This window comes from Eutrigla gurnardus (genome assembly GCF_963514095.1).
Source record: "Eutrigla gurnardus genome assembly, chromosome: 3".
NCBI lineage: Eukaryota > Metazoa > Chordata > Actinopteri > Perciformes > Triglidae > Eutrigla > Eutrigla gurnardus.
This window is the reverse complement of record NC_139917.1, coordinates 30,073,151-30,087,975: the sequence shown is the minus strand read 5'-3', so window position 1 is coordinate 30,087,975 and position 14,825 is coordinate 30,073,151. Positions and strand designations below refer to the sequence as shown.

The window sequence follows — 14,825 nt, the reverse complement described above, 5'->3', positions numbered from 1 at the left end:
GTATTTTAACGTTCAAAGAGCCCATTATTTCTATGATTAACCTTTGTCCCACTACAGGTTAAACCTATGCCATATATCTGTAATTATGATCGTGTTTAACCCTGGAGGAGGAAACCTCACCATACAAAAGTGCTGCTGTAAGGAGGCGGAGCGACACCGGGAGAGCTTCAACGTCACGTTCCTGAAACGAAACTTACTGACTTCAACGTGACAACAGAGTTTACACGCAGACAAGTCTCTGTGTTTCTGAACTAAGAACTTTCTCAACAGCTGACTCGAATATCGGTGAGTGCAACTGATCATATTTATTGTATTTCAGGTCAACAACCAACCTTAACACAAAACTTAAATAAAAACGAAAATCGAAGTAAAATGAGCACACTCGTAAAATTGCATTATATATTGCAGCATTCGTGTGTAACGAAACATTTTTTATTTATTTATCATACTTTGTCTTTTGTTCTCAGTGTGTAGATATGGCTGCTGTCAGCTGTCTACTGTCTGAATATCAGTTTCGGTGCTCCATCTGTCTGGATGTGTTCACTGATCCGGTCAGCACACCGTGTGGACACAACTTCTGTAAAACCTGCATCACTGAACACTGGAATAGTAGTAACGGGTGCCAGTGTCCCATGTGTAAAGATACTTACACCACACGGCCTTATTTGAGGGTCAACACTTTGTTCTCTGAGATGGTTGCTCAGTTCAGACAGTCAGCTCAACAGAAAGCCAGCAGCAGCAGATCAGAGCAGCAGGAGGCCAAACCAGGAGAAGTTCCCTGTGACGTCTGCACTGGATCCAGACTGAAGGCCCTGAAGTCCTGCCTGGTGTGTCTGGTCTCCTACTGTGAGACTCACCTGGAGCCTCATCTGACCACGTCAGGCCTGAAAAGACACCATCTGATCGCCCCTTTGGAGAACCTGGAAAGCAGGATGTGTAGGAAGCACGATAAACCTCTGGAGCTGTTCTGTAAGACCGACCAGACATGTGTCTGCACACACTGCCCTGTTTTTGACCACAAGACACACGAGTTTGTTCCTCTGAAAGAAGAATATGAAGACAAGAAGGCAGAGCTGGGGAAGACAGAGGCTGAAGCTCAGCAGATGATCCAGAAGAGACAACTGAAGATTCAGGAGATCAAACACTCAGTGAAGTGTATTAAAGAAAAGGCCCACAAGGAGGTAGCAGAAGGTGTTCGAGTCTTCACTTCTCTGAAGAAGTGTGTGGAGAGAGTCCTGAATGAGTTCATCAAAACTGTTGAAGAGAAGCAGAGAACGGCACAGAAACAGGCTGAAGGCTTCATCAAAGAGCTGGAACAGGAAATCTCTGAGCTGAAGAAGAGAAGCACTGAGGTGGAGAAGGTCTCACTCTCTGAAGACCACGTCCTCCTCCTCCAAAGCTTCCCGTCCCTGAAAGCTGCTCCACCCACCAAGGACTGGACAGAGGTCAGAGTTCATCCACCATCATATGAGGGGACTGTGGTGAAAGCTGTGGCCCAGCTGGAGGAGAAGCTCAGTACAGAGATGAAGAAGCTGGTTGCTGAATCTGAGCTGAAGAGGGTCCAGGTCTATGCAGTAGATGTGACTCTTGATCCTGATACAGCACATCCTGAACTCAACCTGTCTGATGATGGGAAGCAAGTAATTCATTGGGATGTGAAGAAGAATCTCCCCGACAACCCAGAGAGATTCTCTCATTACAATTTCGTAGTTGGAAAGCAGAGTTTCTCTTCAGGCAGATTCTACTTTGAGGTTCAAGTTGAAGGAAAGCCGAAATGGAATTTTGGAGTGGTCAGAAAATCGATCTACCGGAAGGGACCAATCACAATGACACCTGAAGCTGGTTACTGGACTATAAGTTTGAGAAATGGAAATGAGTACAAAGCTCTTGCTGGCCCTACGGTCCGTCTCTCTCTGAAGTCTCGGCCTCAGAAGGTGGGGGTGTTTGTGGATTATGAGGAGGGTCTGGTCTCCTTCTATGACGTAGATGCTGCAGCTCTTATCTACTCCTTTACTGGCTGCTCCTTCACTGGCAAACTCCTCCCATTCTTCAGTCCTTGTAGGAATGACGGTGAAAACACTGTCCCTCTGATCATCCACCCTGTCAATCAAATTGTCTGATTTTGTTGTTGTTGTTGTTATGAGCAGCATTTAATTGAGCAGGGAAGCGTTGCCAGTGATTCATGTGCAGATTAAATGCATCTTTACATTTTATGTCCACAAATAAATAACGGAGGGAGAGTTTTCATATTACAAAACTGGGATGTGTTTCGATTAGAGACGTAAGAACAAAACAAGCGGTGACAGTCTGATGATTTTCATTTATGGTAACAAACATTGTTCATTGGTAACGTACAATTTCGACGAATATCTGTTTGTACTCAACAAGGGAGTGATGAATAATATTGCTTTTAGTTTCGTAAATTACTGGGATGGAATTGTACTGATATGCAGTTATTCTAGTTTGCATTTCGTTGGCTTTTTTTCTTCCATTATTTTATTTGATGTTTTACAGAAAGCACCTTGGGGAGGCTGTTCAGCCTGTTTGAATACTATATTTACCAGATAACGTTGGTTTTCCTCACACGTCCATGATGGATCTTGGAGTGGCCAGAGAGTCGATCAACAGGAAGGAGAGAATCCAGCCGAGCCCTCAGAAAGGTTACTGGACTATGTTTGGAAAACGGAGTGTCATTTACACTGATGTTAGTCACTAGGCCTGTATGGCTGGGGAAGAATATATACGCTTTATGTTATTGTTTCATTTATTTTAGGACTATTATTATTGACTTTAAAGCTTCTTATAAGGCACATTTAAGGGGACAATCTGAGTCTAAGAGATCTACCACCTAAGATAAACTTAAATCTGAATATCCTAATTGTTATACACACACAAATCTGTTGTTTTTTGACATTAGCAAAAAGAGCAAAATTATGAACAAACTATAACTCTGAAATCCTCCCAATCAAAAGACATAACGGGGGAAAAAAGTCATAATCAATCATTGTATGATCACAGAAATAAAGACTATGTTTATTTGTATCTTCTGTCTTTTTTTTAAACTTCAACTGCCATACTTTTATTTTGAAATGCAAACCCATTTTCCCTTCAGGAGAAAAAAAAAACTGCCGGTGAGTTTATTTTGAAAACGTGTAACCGGAAGCTGAGTGGGGATGTGGTGACGCGGCGCAGGTTTGACAGCAGCAGCGTTGATGATGCTGAAGAGAGAGCATCCTCCTCCGCGGCTGGTCCTCGCGCTGGCAGGCCGCCGTGCGCTTTGGTGACGTTGCCTGCGATGTTAGACAGACGAGCGTCGCCGTCGCCGTTCCCAGAGTCCAGACTGCTCGCGGGGATCTGACGTTTCAGGCGGCCGCGGACACCCGGAGCTTCGAGCGATGGTGGATTTGTCCGAGAGCGGTGCGGTGTCGCCCGGGCAGAGCAGACACGGCTCCGGCAACAACGGGAAGAAAACGTCGAAAAAGTCGCGGACGAGGAGGGGCAAGCGGGGCCGGAAACGGAGGAATAAAAAGAGCAACAGGAACAACAAAACACCGCCACCACCGTATTTCCCACCGGAGGTAGCTACCGTCATTTAGCCCGGGGATTAACGGGGACATACGAGCCCGCTAAAGCAGCCAGCTAGCTAGCGGTGCTGCAGCAAAAGCCTGGCTACTCTCACGCCAATTATTGACGCATTTGGTTCACACACACACACACACACACACACACACACACACACACACACACACACACACACACACACACACACACACACACACACACACACACACACCACAAAACCGAATAAAAGACTTGCAACATGGCGCGGAGATACTGTTATTGTGAGCCAGACTTTACGTCACCATGCCGCCAACATATCCCGTCTCTGTCGCCTGGAGGAGAAAACGTCACACCAAACTGCACTCATATATCTGACAATTATAAATAATACGTCTGAATGGTTGGGACACAAACGTCATAGAGGTTGACTCGATGTATAATCTGAAACACCAAAGACCAGTTAATAATTCGGCCTATGATTTAACAACAAAACGCAGCGTTTGCTCAACTATTTGTCTATTTTAAGCTTCCAGCCACCGTTGACTGTTCGGTAGAAGTCTAGAATGACAGGGGAAACAGTGTGTATTGACATGTTCAGACACTCTGTACTGTATGCCGAATTGACAAGTTCGTCTTTTGGATACAGACAAATGAGCATTATGTGTTAATTAACTTTTGATTTATCTAAACAAACTTTAAATCGCGTGAATAGTTATGTTGACTTATTACGACTACTATTGTATGGCAATTACTGCTATTATATTCCTGCAGTTGCCAAAGTTGAAGAGTCCCAGAATTAATAACAGTAAAACAAATGTAATTGTTAATTCATTTTAAATACCACTACTGTTAATACTACTACTACTACTACTACTACTACTACTACTACCAACACCAAATGCAGATGGAACCCAAGGGCCTGGTCTGCTCGAGATTTCCACCTAAAAGCCTCAGTGTTTTCTCGCCACTGTCGCTGTAACTGATGGAGATGTTGGGACTTTGAAAATGTATTAACTCTGAAAATCATGAGCGCATTCTAGGTCTGCTCAATGTCTTAAGTGTCCTGAGATAATAAAAAAAAGAGCCGTACGACATAGTTAAGAAACCGTTTATAAAGTCCCTGGGTCACTTTAATACTCATGTATGAAAAAACGTGTAAATGTTATATTATAACTCACTGTGTGCTGTGAGCAAAAAGCCACCTACCGTACAGAAGCACTCCAGTTTGTCCCACAGGTGTTGGATTGAGGTGACCAGTCACATTCTTCATCACCAAACTGGGAAATCCACTTCTTTATGGAGCTGGCTTCTTTTTGTTGAAACAGAGAACGAAAAAATGACGTGAAAACAGTTTGACACAAAAACTTGAAGAACACTGTTGCCTTGCTGCAGTGTTAAGATTTCCCATCATTAGAACCGAGGGGGGGGCAAGACAGGAATAAACCAATCCTGGGGGTCAAATGTCAAATTCCCTGTCTTTTAATCCTGACTTTCCCAAAACGCTGAATTTCCATGACCTATAATGAACGATAAAAACCAACAGAAAGACAGAAAAACAGCCACAGGATGTCAAACCCATTCATTTGTGAGCTTTAAGTACAAAACTGTTTCACCGCTTGAACAGCGCACGAAACAGGTAACCATAACAACCACTCACGAAATAGGGGAGGCTCGTGAAACCCGGTAAAAAAAAAAGTAATACAGCATGGGAAATATTACATTCTGATAAAATGGCAACAACAATTTAAAACATGCTACATTCCTAGTCTGGTAATTTGCTGACTCGTGGGAAACCCTGCAAATCACAAAGCACCTTAAAGTATCTGCTGTTGTCCTCATGTCTTCTTTCTGTTTCCAGGCTGAAGAAGGAAACATCGAGTACAAGGTAACTAACGCTTCGTTTGTGTTCGGGATGCTGTTGTCATTTCTGCCCGAGAGAATATTGAGGTGACGTTTCAGAGGAGAGAAAATATTAATAATATATTAACTGTTGAAGGAGGGTGTTTCAGTTTTTCCAAAAAGTGTTTTTCTCTCAAAGGTAATAGGTAGAAACATTAGCCATAACTTTATTTTATTTTAAAGCTGGCTTTAAAATCTCCAATGCTTTTGTTCCAGATGTCCTTGATTTGCATGTGGACCTTAAATTAATTTATTATTTTTAAATTGGTAAATCAATTCACCTACTCATCCATCTATTGTCTAATGGTGAATTAATAATAATAAATAATCATGTTAGTCTATATTTTTAAAACATTAAAAATGTCTTCTCTAGTGCCACCCTCAGGACAAACTATGCTTTTTATTTAATGTTATTTTAAAAGTCTCATCTGTAAATTTCACCTCACTTTGGTGTTGTTACACGTTCTATATTATTATTATTATTATTATTGTTAATTATTACCATTTATAGCTGGAATGATACTGGATCGTTATTTAGGAGTTAAAAACAAAAGCAAAAACCTGATACTGATCTATTGACTGTTCTTTTGTTTAACTTGAACAGAAAACGTAATCAAACCTTTAAATGTGGTTATTAAAGAATTATGATCAAGATATGAGCGTTAACAATGTAAAAATAAGTTCTCTCTCTCTGAAATGAAGATAAAAACCTTTTATTTATTTAGTTTTTAAACGGATGTTTTATAGACAAACATGATCACTAAATGGAGAAGTGAGTTGGCAGATTGATTGATAATGAAGTTTATTATCTTACATTTCGGGTGATGATCTGTTGAAACGGCGTGCTCTGTGGATGTTTGACCTGCTCTGTCATCACGTCTCTCTCTCTGCTGTCGTTGTAGTTGAAGCTGGTTAATCCCACTCAGTATCGCTTCGAGCATCTGGCCACGCAGCTCAAGTGGCGTCTGCAGGAGGGCCGCGGCGAGGCCGTCTACCAGATCGGCGTGGAAGACAACGGCCTGCTGGTGGGCCTGACCGAGGCCGACATGAAGGCCTCGCTCAAGACCTTAAAGAGGATGGCAGAGAAGTGGGTCACCCGATCTGAGAGTCACATCTTTAAGATGCAATGAAGTGTTTCTGCAGCGTTAAAGAACATTATATTCTGATCCCGAACCGGAGAAACTCGTCATTAATGTTCACGAGAGCTTCTTCGGTCGACGGGCGATTTTATAAAAATAAAAACTCGTAGTAGCCATGGTGACGATAACGTGGCGACCAGAATATACATTTTGCATTAAGTCATTGTGAGCTTTATGATTTTCTGTCTGATGGGGTTTTTCCTTCCTCATCAGAGTCGGAGCCGACATCACCCTCCTCCGAGAGAGGGAGGTGGACTACGACCTGGACAGGAACACCCGCAAGATCGCAGAAGTCCTGGTTCGGAAAGTTCCCGATGATCAGCAGGTGAGAGTCTCCAGGTGCCGGTTCACCTCGGGTGTGTTTTCTAAACCTTTAGTCTGAAGGTGAACTGATACTTGTAGTCGAGATTATGATGCCTCTCCTCCGTCATGTCGTTTTGGACTGGGACAGTTCCTGGACCTGCGGGTTGCGGTTCTGGGGAACGTGGACTCGGGGAAGTCGACCCTGCTGGGCGTCCTGACGCAGGGCGAGCTGGACAACGGACGAGGCCGCGCGAGGCTCAACCTCTTCAGGCATCTCCACGAGATCCAGACCGGACGCACCTCCAGCATCAGCTTTGAAATCCTGGGCTTCAACAGCAAAGGAGAGGTGAGCACCGATGGGCGAGAGAGACGTTTAGTTTTATCATCGAGTTTTATTCTAGGTGAGGTTAATAGATGACGTGTCTGTAGGTGTGAATGGTAGTCTGATCCATACATTGTGATCACTTTTTGCAGGTGGTGAACTACAGCGAGTCTCGGACAGCCGAGGAGATCTGCGAGAGCTCCTCCAAGATGATCACCTTCATCGATCTGGCCGGACACCACAAGTACCTGAAGACGACCATCTTCGGCCTCACCAGCTACTGCCCCGACTTCGCCATGCTGGTGGTGGGCGCCAACACCGGCATCGGTGAGCTGCAGCCACAATGTGTGTGTGTGTGTGTGTGTGTGTGATGATAGCTGAAATCTGGGGTGAAATCTTCTGTCCCCGTGTGTGAAAATCAAGGTATCACATTTATCAACGATCCCATTAAAACGTGGAACTAACTGAACCAAAACAAAAGTACACATAACTACAACAAGCTGAAAAAACCCAGCAGCACATCCAAAGACATGTGATGATGTGGAATCTGTTATTTCTTTGTTCTTATATTATTATTATGTTATTAAAAGTTCTCCTCTGCTCTCAAAGCCCGGAGGAGAAATGTTAAAAACAACACCGAAAGCCACCGCTAGAGGTCAGTAGTGAGCCGTGTTAGAGTGAGATTAGATCTGTTCAGCGAGCCAGAGCTGGTTTATTCTAACAAGATGTCTCGTTTGATCTAATTCACAATTAACAAAAACCAAAGATGTATTTTTCAGTTTGAGTGGACTGTTAGCTACAGCAGCATGGAAGGGGGAAATCCAATAAAAAATGACTTTTTAATCAGTGAGTCTATCTGTCCTTTTCATGTTGCTTATCCAGATCACATTAACTTAATCAATTACATATATTATTGTTATATATTGCTGGGAAGAATTGATAGAAATGTGATATCATAATAAAACATTCAAGGTCATCGTTCCTAGTTTGATAGTTTGCCAGCTTCAAACAGGTATTGAACTACATTCTATGTGATATTAAGGACCTGAAAGTCGTACATTTAACCAACTAAATCTTAAAGATTAAAATAAATAAATTAAATTAAGGATTTAGTTGCGTGAGTGAGATAGAAACCCCGGTGCTGTGTGATCCTTTCCTGGTACCTGCCAGATGGTTTCTGGGTAATGAAGTATTTTATTTTGATGTCAGCATGCTCACAGTGTTCCCGCTCTCCTCCGTCCAGCCGGTACCACCCGGGAGCACCTGGGCCTCGCCATGGCGCTGAAAGTTCCCATCTTCATCGTGGTCAGTAAAGTGGACCTGTGCTCCCGCGGCACCGTGGAGAGAACCGTCCGGCAGCTGGAGCGAGTCCTGAAGCAGCCGGGCTGCAACAAGGTGCCGATGGTGGTGTCCAACCCCGACGACGCCGTGACGGCCGCACAGCAGTTCACCCAGTCCGCCTGGTGGGTACAAGTACTGCTAGTACTACTTCTACTGCAGCAGTTCACTCAGTCCGCCTGGTGGGTACAAGTACTGCTAGTACTACTACTACTGTAGCAGTTCACTCAGACCGCCTGGTGGGTACAAGTACTGCTAGTACTACTACTACTGCAGCAGTTCACCCAGTCCGCCTGGTGGGTACAAGTACTGCTAGTACTACTACTACTGCAGCAGTTCACCCAGTCCGCCTGGTGGGTACAAGTACTAATAGTACTACTACTACTGCAGCAGTTCACCCAGTCCACCTGGTGGGTACAAGTACTGCTAGTACTACTACTACTGCAGCAGTTCACCCAGTCCGCCTGGTGGGTACAAGTACTGCTAGTACTACTACTACTGCAGCAGTTCACTCAGACCGCCTGGTGGGTACAAGTACTGCTAGTACTACTTCTACTGCAGCAGTTCACCCAGTCCACCTGGTGGGTACAAGTACTGCTAGTACTACTACTACTGCAGCAGTTCACTCAGTCCGCCTGGTGGGTACAAGTACTGCTAGTTCTACTACTACTGCAGCAGTTCACCCAGTCCGCCTGGTGGGTACAAGTGGGTCCTACTGCCGCTGCAGTCTATGGGTGTAACAGATCGTCTGGTTTCCATGGTAACAGGCTACCGTGATGTAGTGATGGCAGACACTCAGAAGGTCATTTCTTTTTTAGACTTGAGTGAAACTGTGTCACCACTTTGCCCACAGTGGACAAAATATTGGAAACACCAGGCAGTATGATTCAAGTGTGTGTGTGTGTGTGTGTGTGTGTGTGTGTGTGTGTGTGTGTGTGTGTGTGTGTGTGTGTGTGTGTGTGTGTGTGTGCAGCATCACGCCTATCTTCACCCTGTCCAGTGTGTCCGGAGAGAGTCTGGACCTCCTGAAGGTTTTCTTGAACATCCTTCCTCCGCTGAGCAACAGCAAGGAGCAGGAGGAGCTGATGCAGCAGCTCACCGAGTTCCAGGTACACACACACACACACACACACACACACACACAGTGACGCATGTCGTGATGTAACTCAACCTGTGTGTTTGCAGGTGGATGAGATCTACTCAGTTCCTGACGTTGGGACGGTGGTGGGAGGAACTCTGTACAGGTGAGAACACAACACAGTCAACGTTCTGGAGTTCGTAAACGTACTAGAGTTTGTGAATGTTCTAGAGTTCGTAAATGTTCTAGAGTTCGTAAACATACTAGAGTTTGTAAACGTACTAGAGTTCCTGAATGTTCTAGAGTTCGTAAACGTTCTAGAGTTCGTAAACATACTAGAGTTCCTGAATGTTCTAGAGTTCGTAAACGTACTGGAGTTTGTGAATGTTCTAGAGTTCGTAAATGTTCTAGAGTTTGTAAACGTACTAGAGTTTGTAAATGTTCTAGAGTTCGTAAACATACTAGAGTTCCTGAATGGTCTAGATTTCGTAAACGTTCTAGAGTTCGTAAACGTACTAGAGTTCGTGAATGTTCTAGAGTTCCTGAATGTTCTAGAATTTGTAAATGTTCTAGAGTTCGTAAACGTACTAGAGTCCGTGAATGTTCTAGAGTTCGTAAACGTTCTAGACTTCGTAAACATTCTAGAGTTCCTGAATGTTCTAGAGTTTGTAAATTTTCTAGAGTTCGTAAACGTTCTAGAGTTCCTGAATGTTCTAGAGTTCGTAAATGTTCTAGTTTGTAACCGCACTAGAGTTCGTGAATGTTCTAGAGTTTGTAAATGTTCTAGAGTTCCTGAATGTTCTAGAATTCGTAAATGTTCTAGAGTTCCTAAACGTACTAGCGTTCCTGAATGTTCTAGAGTTCGTAAACGTACTAGAGTTCGTGAATGTTCTAGAGTTCGTAAACGTACTAGCGTTCCTGAATGTTCTAGCATTCCTAAACGTTCTAGAGTTTGGAAATGTTCTCGAGTTTGTAAATGTTCTGGAGCTTACCTGCTGATTGACAGGTCACTACCACGCTACCAACGCTAGTTAGCTTCTAAGTTGACTTTAACACTTTAACACACGCTGTAAAGTTGACCTTGAATCATGAAGCTAAGTTCGTTAGCAGCTACACACCAGAATCCACATGGATCCAGATCCAGTAAGGTTGCCGCTCTGGCCGCATGCGTGTTCGTCAGATCCACCCGTCGTTCCTCCGCAGTCCAAATATGGTCACTTCCTCTGTAACTGTTGGAGTGTGTTGCAGCGGCGTGTGTCGGGAGGGCGAGCGGCTGGTGGTCGGTCCGACGGACGAGGGCCGCTTCCTGCGTCTGAAGGTGGGCAGCATCCAGAGGAACCGCTCGGCCTGCAGGGTTCTGAGGGCCGGACAGGCTGCCACGCTGGCTCTGGGGAACTTCGACCGCTCACTGCTGCGCAAGGTCAGAGGGTCACGCCAACTCAAACCACATATTTGTATTCAACGTTTGTGTTTTCTGCCGTGTAAATGACGGTGACCTCCGGGTCTGAGAAGTGAAGCCGGCAGTGAAGTGCCTTAAGCCTGCATCTTCTCTGCTGGCCACCAGGGGGCGACTCCTCTCTGGTTGTATAGAAGTCTATGAGAAAATGGTCCTACTTCTCTCTGCTGGCCACCAGGGGGCGACTCCTCTCTGGTTGTATAGAAGTCTATGAGAAAATGGTCCTACTTCTCTCTTGATGTATTATCTCAGTAAACATTGTAAACATGAGTTTATGGTCTCAATCTCTAGTTTCAAGCTGTGTAGTGACAGTGACGTGTGATTGGCCGACGCAGGGAATGGTGATGGTCAGTCCCAAGATGAACCCGACGATCTGCTGTCAGTTTGAAGCCGCCATCGTCCTGCTCTTCCACGCCAAGACCTTCCGCCGGGGGTCACAGGTCACCGTGCACGTGGGCAACGTCAGGCAGACGGCCACCGTGGAGTGTCTTCACGGGAAGGTGGGTCAGAAGATGACGCAGCGGGGCGCCACCGCCATCTTGTGGCTGCTTTGCACTACTGCATGTGACCCCCTCTCTCTCCCCCCCACTCTCTCTGCTGCAGGACGAGCTGCGTACGGGTGAGAGAGCCGTGGTCCGGTTCCGCTTCATCAAACACACCGAGTATCTGCGACTGGGCGCCAAGCTTCTCTTCAGGGAGGGCGTCACCAAAGGCATTGGCCACGTCACCCGCCTGCTGCCAGCCTCCCAGAACCACGACCAGAACCAGAACCAGGACCAGAACTTGCAGGAGCATTAAAAAAAACAAAAAAACAAAGCCCATCCGCCCCCTCTTCCTCCCCGTGAGAACGCGTCAGACGTCATCAATGCGTCTCTGATCGGCTTCACTCTCCTGCCACATGTCGGCGTATTAATCCTCCCGTCCTGTTGCTGTACACATCCGCTCCATCATCCTCATCCTCATCATCACCATCCTCCCAGCAGACGTTCGTGTGTTGAGTTAAAGCCTGTTGACCTCCGTCGACCTTAAGCCTCCACACTTAATCTGATGTTGTGCCACAGTTTGATTTAAGAGGCTCCTCATTCTCCTTGTGGCTGTCATGAGAAGACGGCAGGATTATTTTTTTTGGGGTGGGGAGGGGGATTCGAGGAGGAATGATTTTAAAGGAGCACAGTGAGGAGATGCAACACTGGATCTCTGCTGGGATTATTTCCTGGAGGAGTTGAGGTTCGAGTGCGTCTCCTCGTCAAACGTTTCATCACGGTGTGTTTTTTTTTTGCACGTTTTAAGGCCTGAATGTCTCGGCGGCGCCCGCCGGGCGTCAGCGGCCGTTTTCCTGACAGCTTGTGTGGACAAACAGGACGTTGTGTGTTCTCACATCAACATAGCGGTAGGAAATACAGTCAAAGGGGGGATTTCTGTACACTCGCTGTGTATTTTCATGATTCATAAAACCGTTAAATACTTAATCTACGAATCACTCAAACAATCCGAAAGTAGGGAAAAATCTCCAAAGAATTTCAGATTACAAGAATAAAGAAAACTGATAAGTAATAATCTACGATTGGATTATCAAGGTTTCTGCCAGTTTTCTGTCGTTGGACTCATCGTCTCGGTACGACAGGAGTTATCAAAATCAAAAAGTCACATTTCTTTTGGATTTTCACTGAGCTGAAATTTGACTCTTTAAATTTGCGACCAAATGGAAATCCATCCTATCAGCTGCATCACACATCCAGGTTTATTATGACGCTGCTCTGCTGGAGTTTAAACTCCAACAAAAAAACATGAAGAGAGCATAAATGACCAATTTGTGTGCACAAGTTATGACAAAATGACTCCTGACACCTGCACGCCTCCTAACGTACCAGAGAGCTGAAGACTGATGTGATTTGGGGGAAGAAGTCCGTAGTTTGAATCCTGCAATCTGCAAAAAGAAATAAACAACACCAGCTCATTCTATTACGCGCCGTTCTTTTGCACTTTATTCACTTTGAATCATTTTAACGAAGACCCTTCTGTCCAGCGGATCTGGATCACTAACAGACTTTTTTCATGTTTTTTTTTTTTTTCATTAGCATTCCACAATAAATAACCTACGATGGTTGTGGAGGTTGATTCAGCGATGGAATACGGACGGAAGCATCCGTTTGCTTTTCATCTTTAAAATGTGTTTTTGGGGAATAAAACGATGCAGCTGAACATTTTTGGGGACAAAAAGAACCTGTTGGTTTTCTACTTCACGGCCTTACGTTGACTTTGTTGGACATTCAGTTGCTTGACTGAACTGAAGCCACGCGGGAAGACCTGCGTCCTCGTTTCCGTTCACGTTTGGAAGGTTCGACGTTCAGGGCAGCTTCTTGCAGCTAAAATAAAATGACCTGCATGCTCTTTGACTGACAGAGAACAATCACACACACATACACACAACTCGTTTCATTTAAAAGTATAAAATAATATAACCGGTGTTGACAGTTTTTTTATTGAATTTCTCTGAGGTTCTGTGCAATTGTAAACCTTAATATTGAATGTACTTTCCATGGATCCTGTGTAGCATTTGAAACTGCTTACCGTCGCACTTTGTATTCTGATTCTGCATGCGTGTTGATGCCGGCGAGCAGACGATGAAGATTAGCAGATGCTAAACGGCCGAACATTTAAAGGTAAAAGGGTGGATTTATCGGTTTGTTTTTCCCCGTTTTGTCCCTCGAGCTAATAAACAAACTCTTCAAACAACATGGCTGAAATAGATTCTTTGCGATTTTATACAATTTATATCATTGAGGACATTTTTTATTTGATTTGAGAACATGAGGATGTCAGTCTCATGTCTGTGAGAGGTTCAGGGCCTGTTTAGCTTAGCTTAGCACAAAGACTGGTAGCAGGTTGAAACCGTTAGCTTGGCTAAGTCAAAACTGAAAAAAAGCACTTGCTTCCTCTGGTTCACTTTGGAGTGGATTTGTTATTTTGGAAAAAGACAATTTAAATTTTACTATATATATATATATATATATATATATATATTTATACAAACGTAATGAAACTGCTTCCGACTTAGTTGTAGATCTTTTATTTTATTTTATAAATGACAAACTGGTGAAGCAGAACAGGTAAACAAACTTTATAACAAATAAAAAAAGAAAAGAGTTTCGTAACAAGTGCCTTTGCTTGTTTTGGGGGGAAATTAATTACATAAATATCAAACTAACCTTTAAAAAAAATGTTGAGTTGAGTCTGAGCTGGATTTGATAAAATCTGCAAAATATCTAAATATTGGCTCCAAAAAGAGAAAAAAACTCCCCAAAAATGACACAATAACAGAATCTGTAATATAGCTGCAAAGAAACAAAAGGTTATGTTGTTTTATCTTTTTGCACACTTTTATGACTTTATGTTATTGTTAGTTAAACACTCGTTTCAACAAGTTCATGTTTTGTTCCCGTGAGTCACGAAGCGGAGTGTTCACGTCAAGGAAACGAAGCAGATCAAACAAAAAAATGTATGGATCATATTTGGTGAAACACGTCCGAAACTTGAGTTATTATTCCATTATTTACTACATTTGGTGAAACTAGCGGCTGCTGTAAGAAAACCAAGGATCGTCCATTTAAATACTTTAATAATGATAAAAAAAACAACAACTTTTACTCTCTCTCTCTCTCCGCCACTTCCTGTCTTTGTCAACCGTCAGTATTCAATCAAATATAATGAAATCTTAAACAAGAACCA

The 14,825-nt window shown here is 43.9% G+C and overlaps 2 protein-coding genes across 2 annotated transcripts; both read left to right on the top strand.

Annotated features, from left to right (window-relative positions):
- The first annotated feature begins 152 nt into the window (after positions 1-152).
- On the top strand, positions 153-3,042 carry LOC311011350 (E3 ubiquitin-protein ligase TRIM21-like). The gene is made up of 2 exons (XM_084006257.1): positions 153-285; positions 468-3,042. Exon 2 carries the CDS (start codon positions 477-479, stop codon positions 2,118-2,120), a length of 1,644 nt encoding a protein of 547 aa, XP_083862383.1. The 5' UTR covers positions 153-285; positions 468-476; the 3' UTR covers positions 2,121-3,042.
- Positions 3,043-3,213: 171 nt separating this feature from the next.
- gtpbp2b (GTP binding protein 2b) lies at positions 3,214-13,832 on the top strand. Its single transcript, XM_084006251.1, has 12 exons — positions 3,214-3,578; positions 5,420-5,446; positions 6,363-6,547; positions 6,813-6,924; positions 7,051-7,248; positions 7,377-7,551; positions 8,468-8,687; positions 9,536-9,671; positions 9,748-9,806; positions 10,889-11,060; positions 11,432-11,596; positions 11,700-13,832. The coding sequence occupies exons 1-12, from the start codon at positions 3,396-3,398 to the stop codon at positions 11,892-11,894; spliced, it is 1,827 nt and encodes a 608-aa protein (XP_083862377.1). The 5' UTR covers positions 3,214-3,395; the 3' UTR covers positions 11,895-13,832.
- Positions 13,833-14,825: the final 993 nt, after the last annotated feature.

What these genes read in the sequence shown, in the direction of transcription:
- gtpbp2b (XM_084006251.1), top strand. Translation starts at nt 3,396, where the DNA reads ATGGTGGATTTGTCCGAGAGCGGTGCGGTGTCGCCCGGGCAGAGCAGA. An exon ending in TTAAAGAGGATGGCAGAGAA is followed by an intron (nt 6,548 to 6,812) that starts GTGGGTCACCCG and finishes CTTCCTCATCAG; the next exon opens with AGTCGGAGCCGACATCACCC. An exon ending in AGCAGCTCACCGAGTTCCAG is followed by an intron (nt 9,672 to 9,747) that starts GTACACACACAC and finishes GTGTGTTTGCAG; the next exon opens with GTGGATGAGATCTACTCAGT.
- LOC311011350 (XM_084006257.1), top strand. Translation starts at nt 477, where the DNA reads ATGGCTGCTGTCAGCTGTCTACTGTCTGAATATCAGTTTCGGTGCTCC.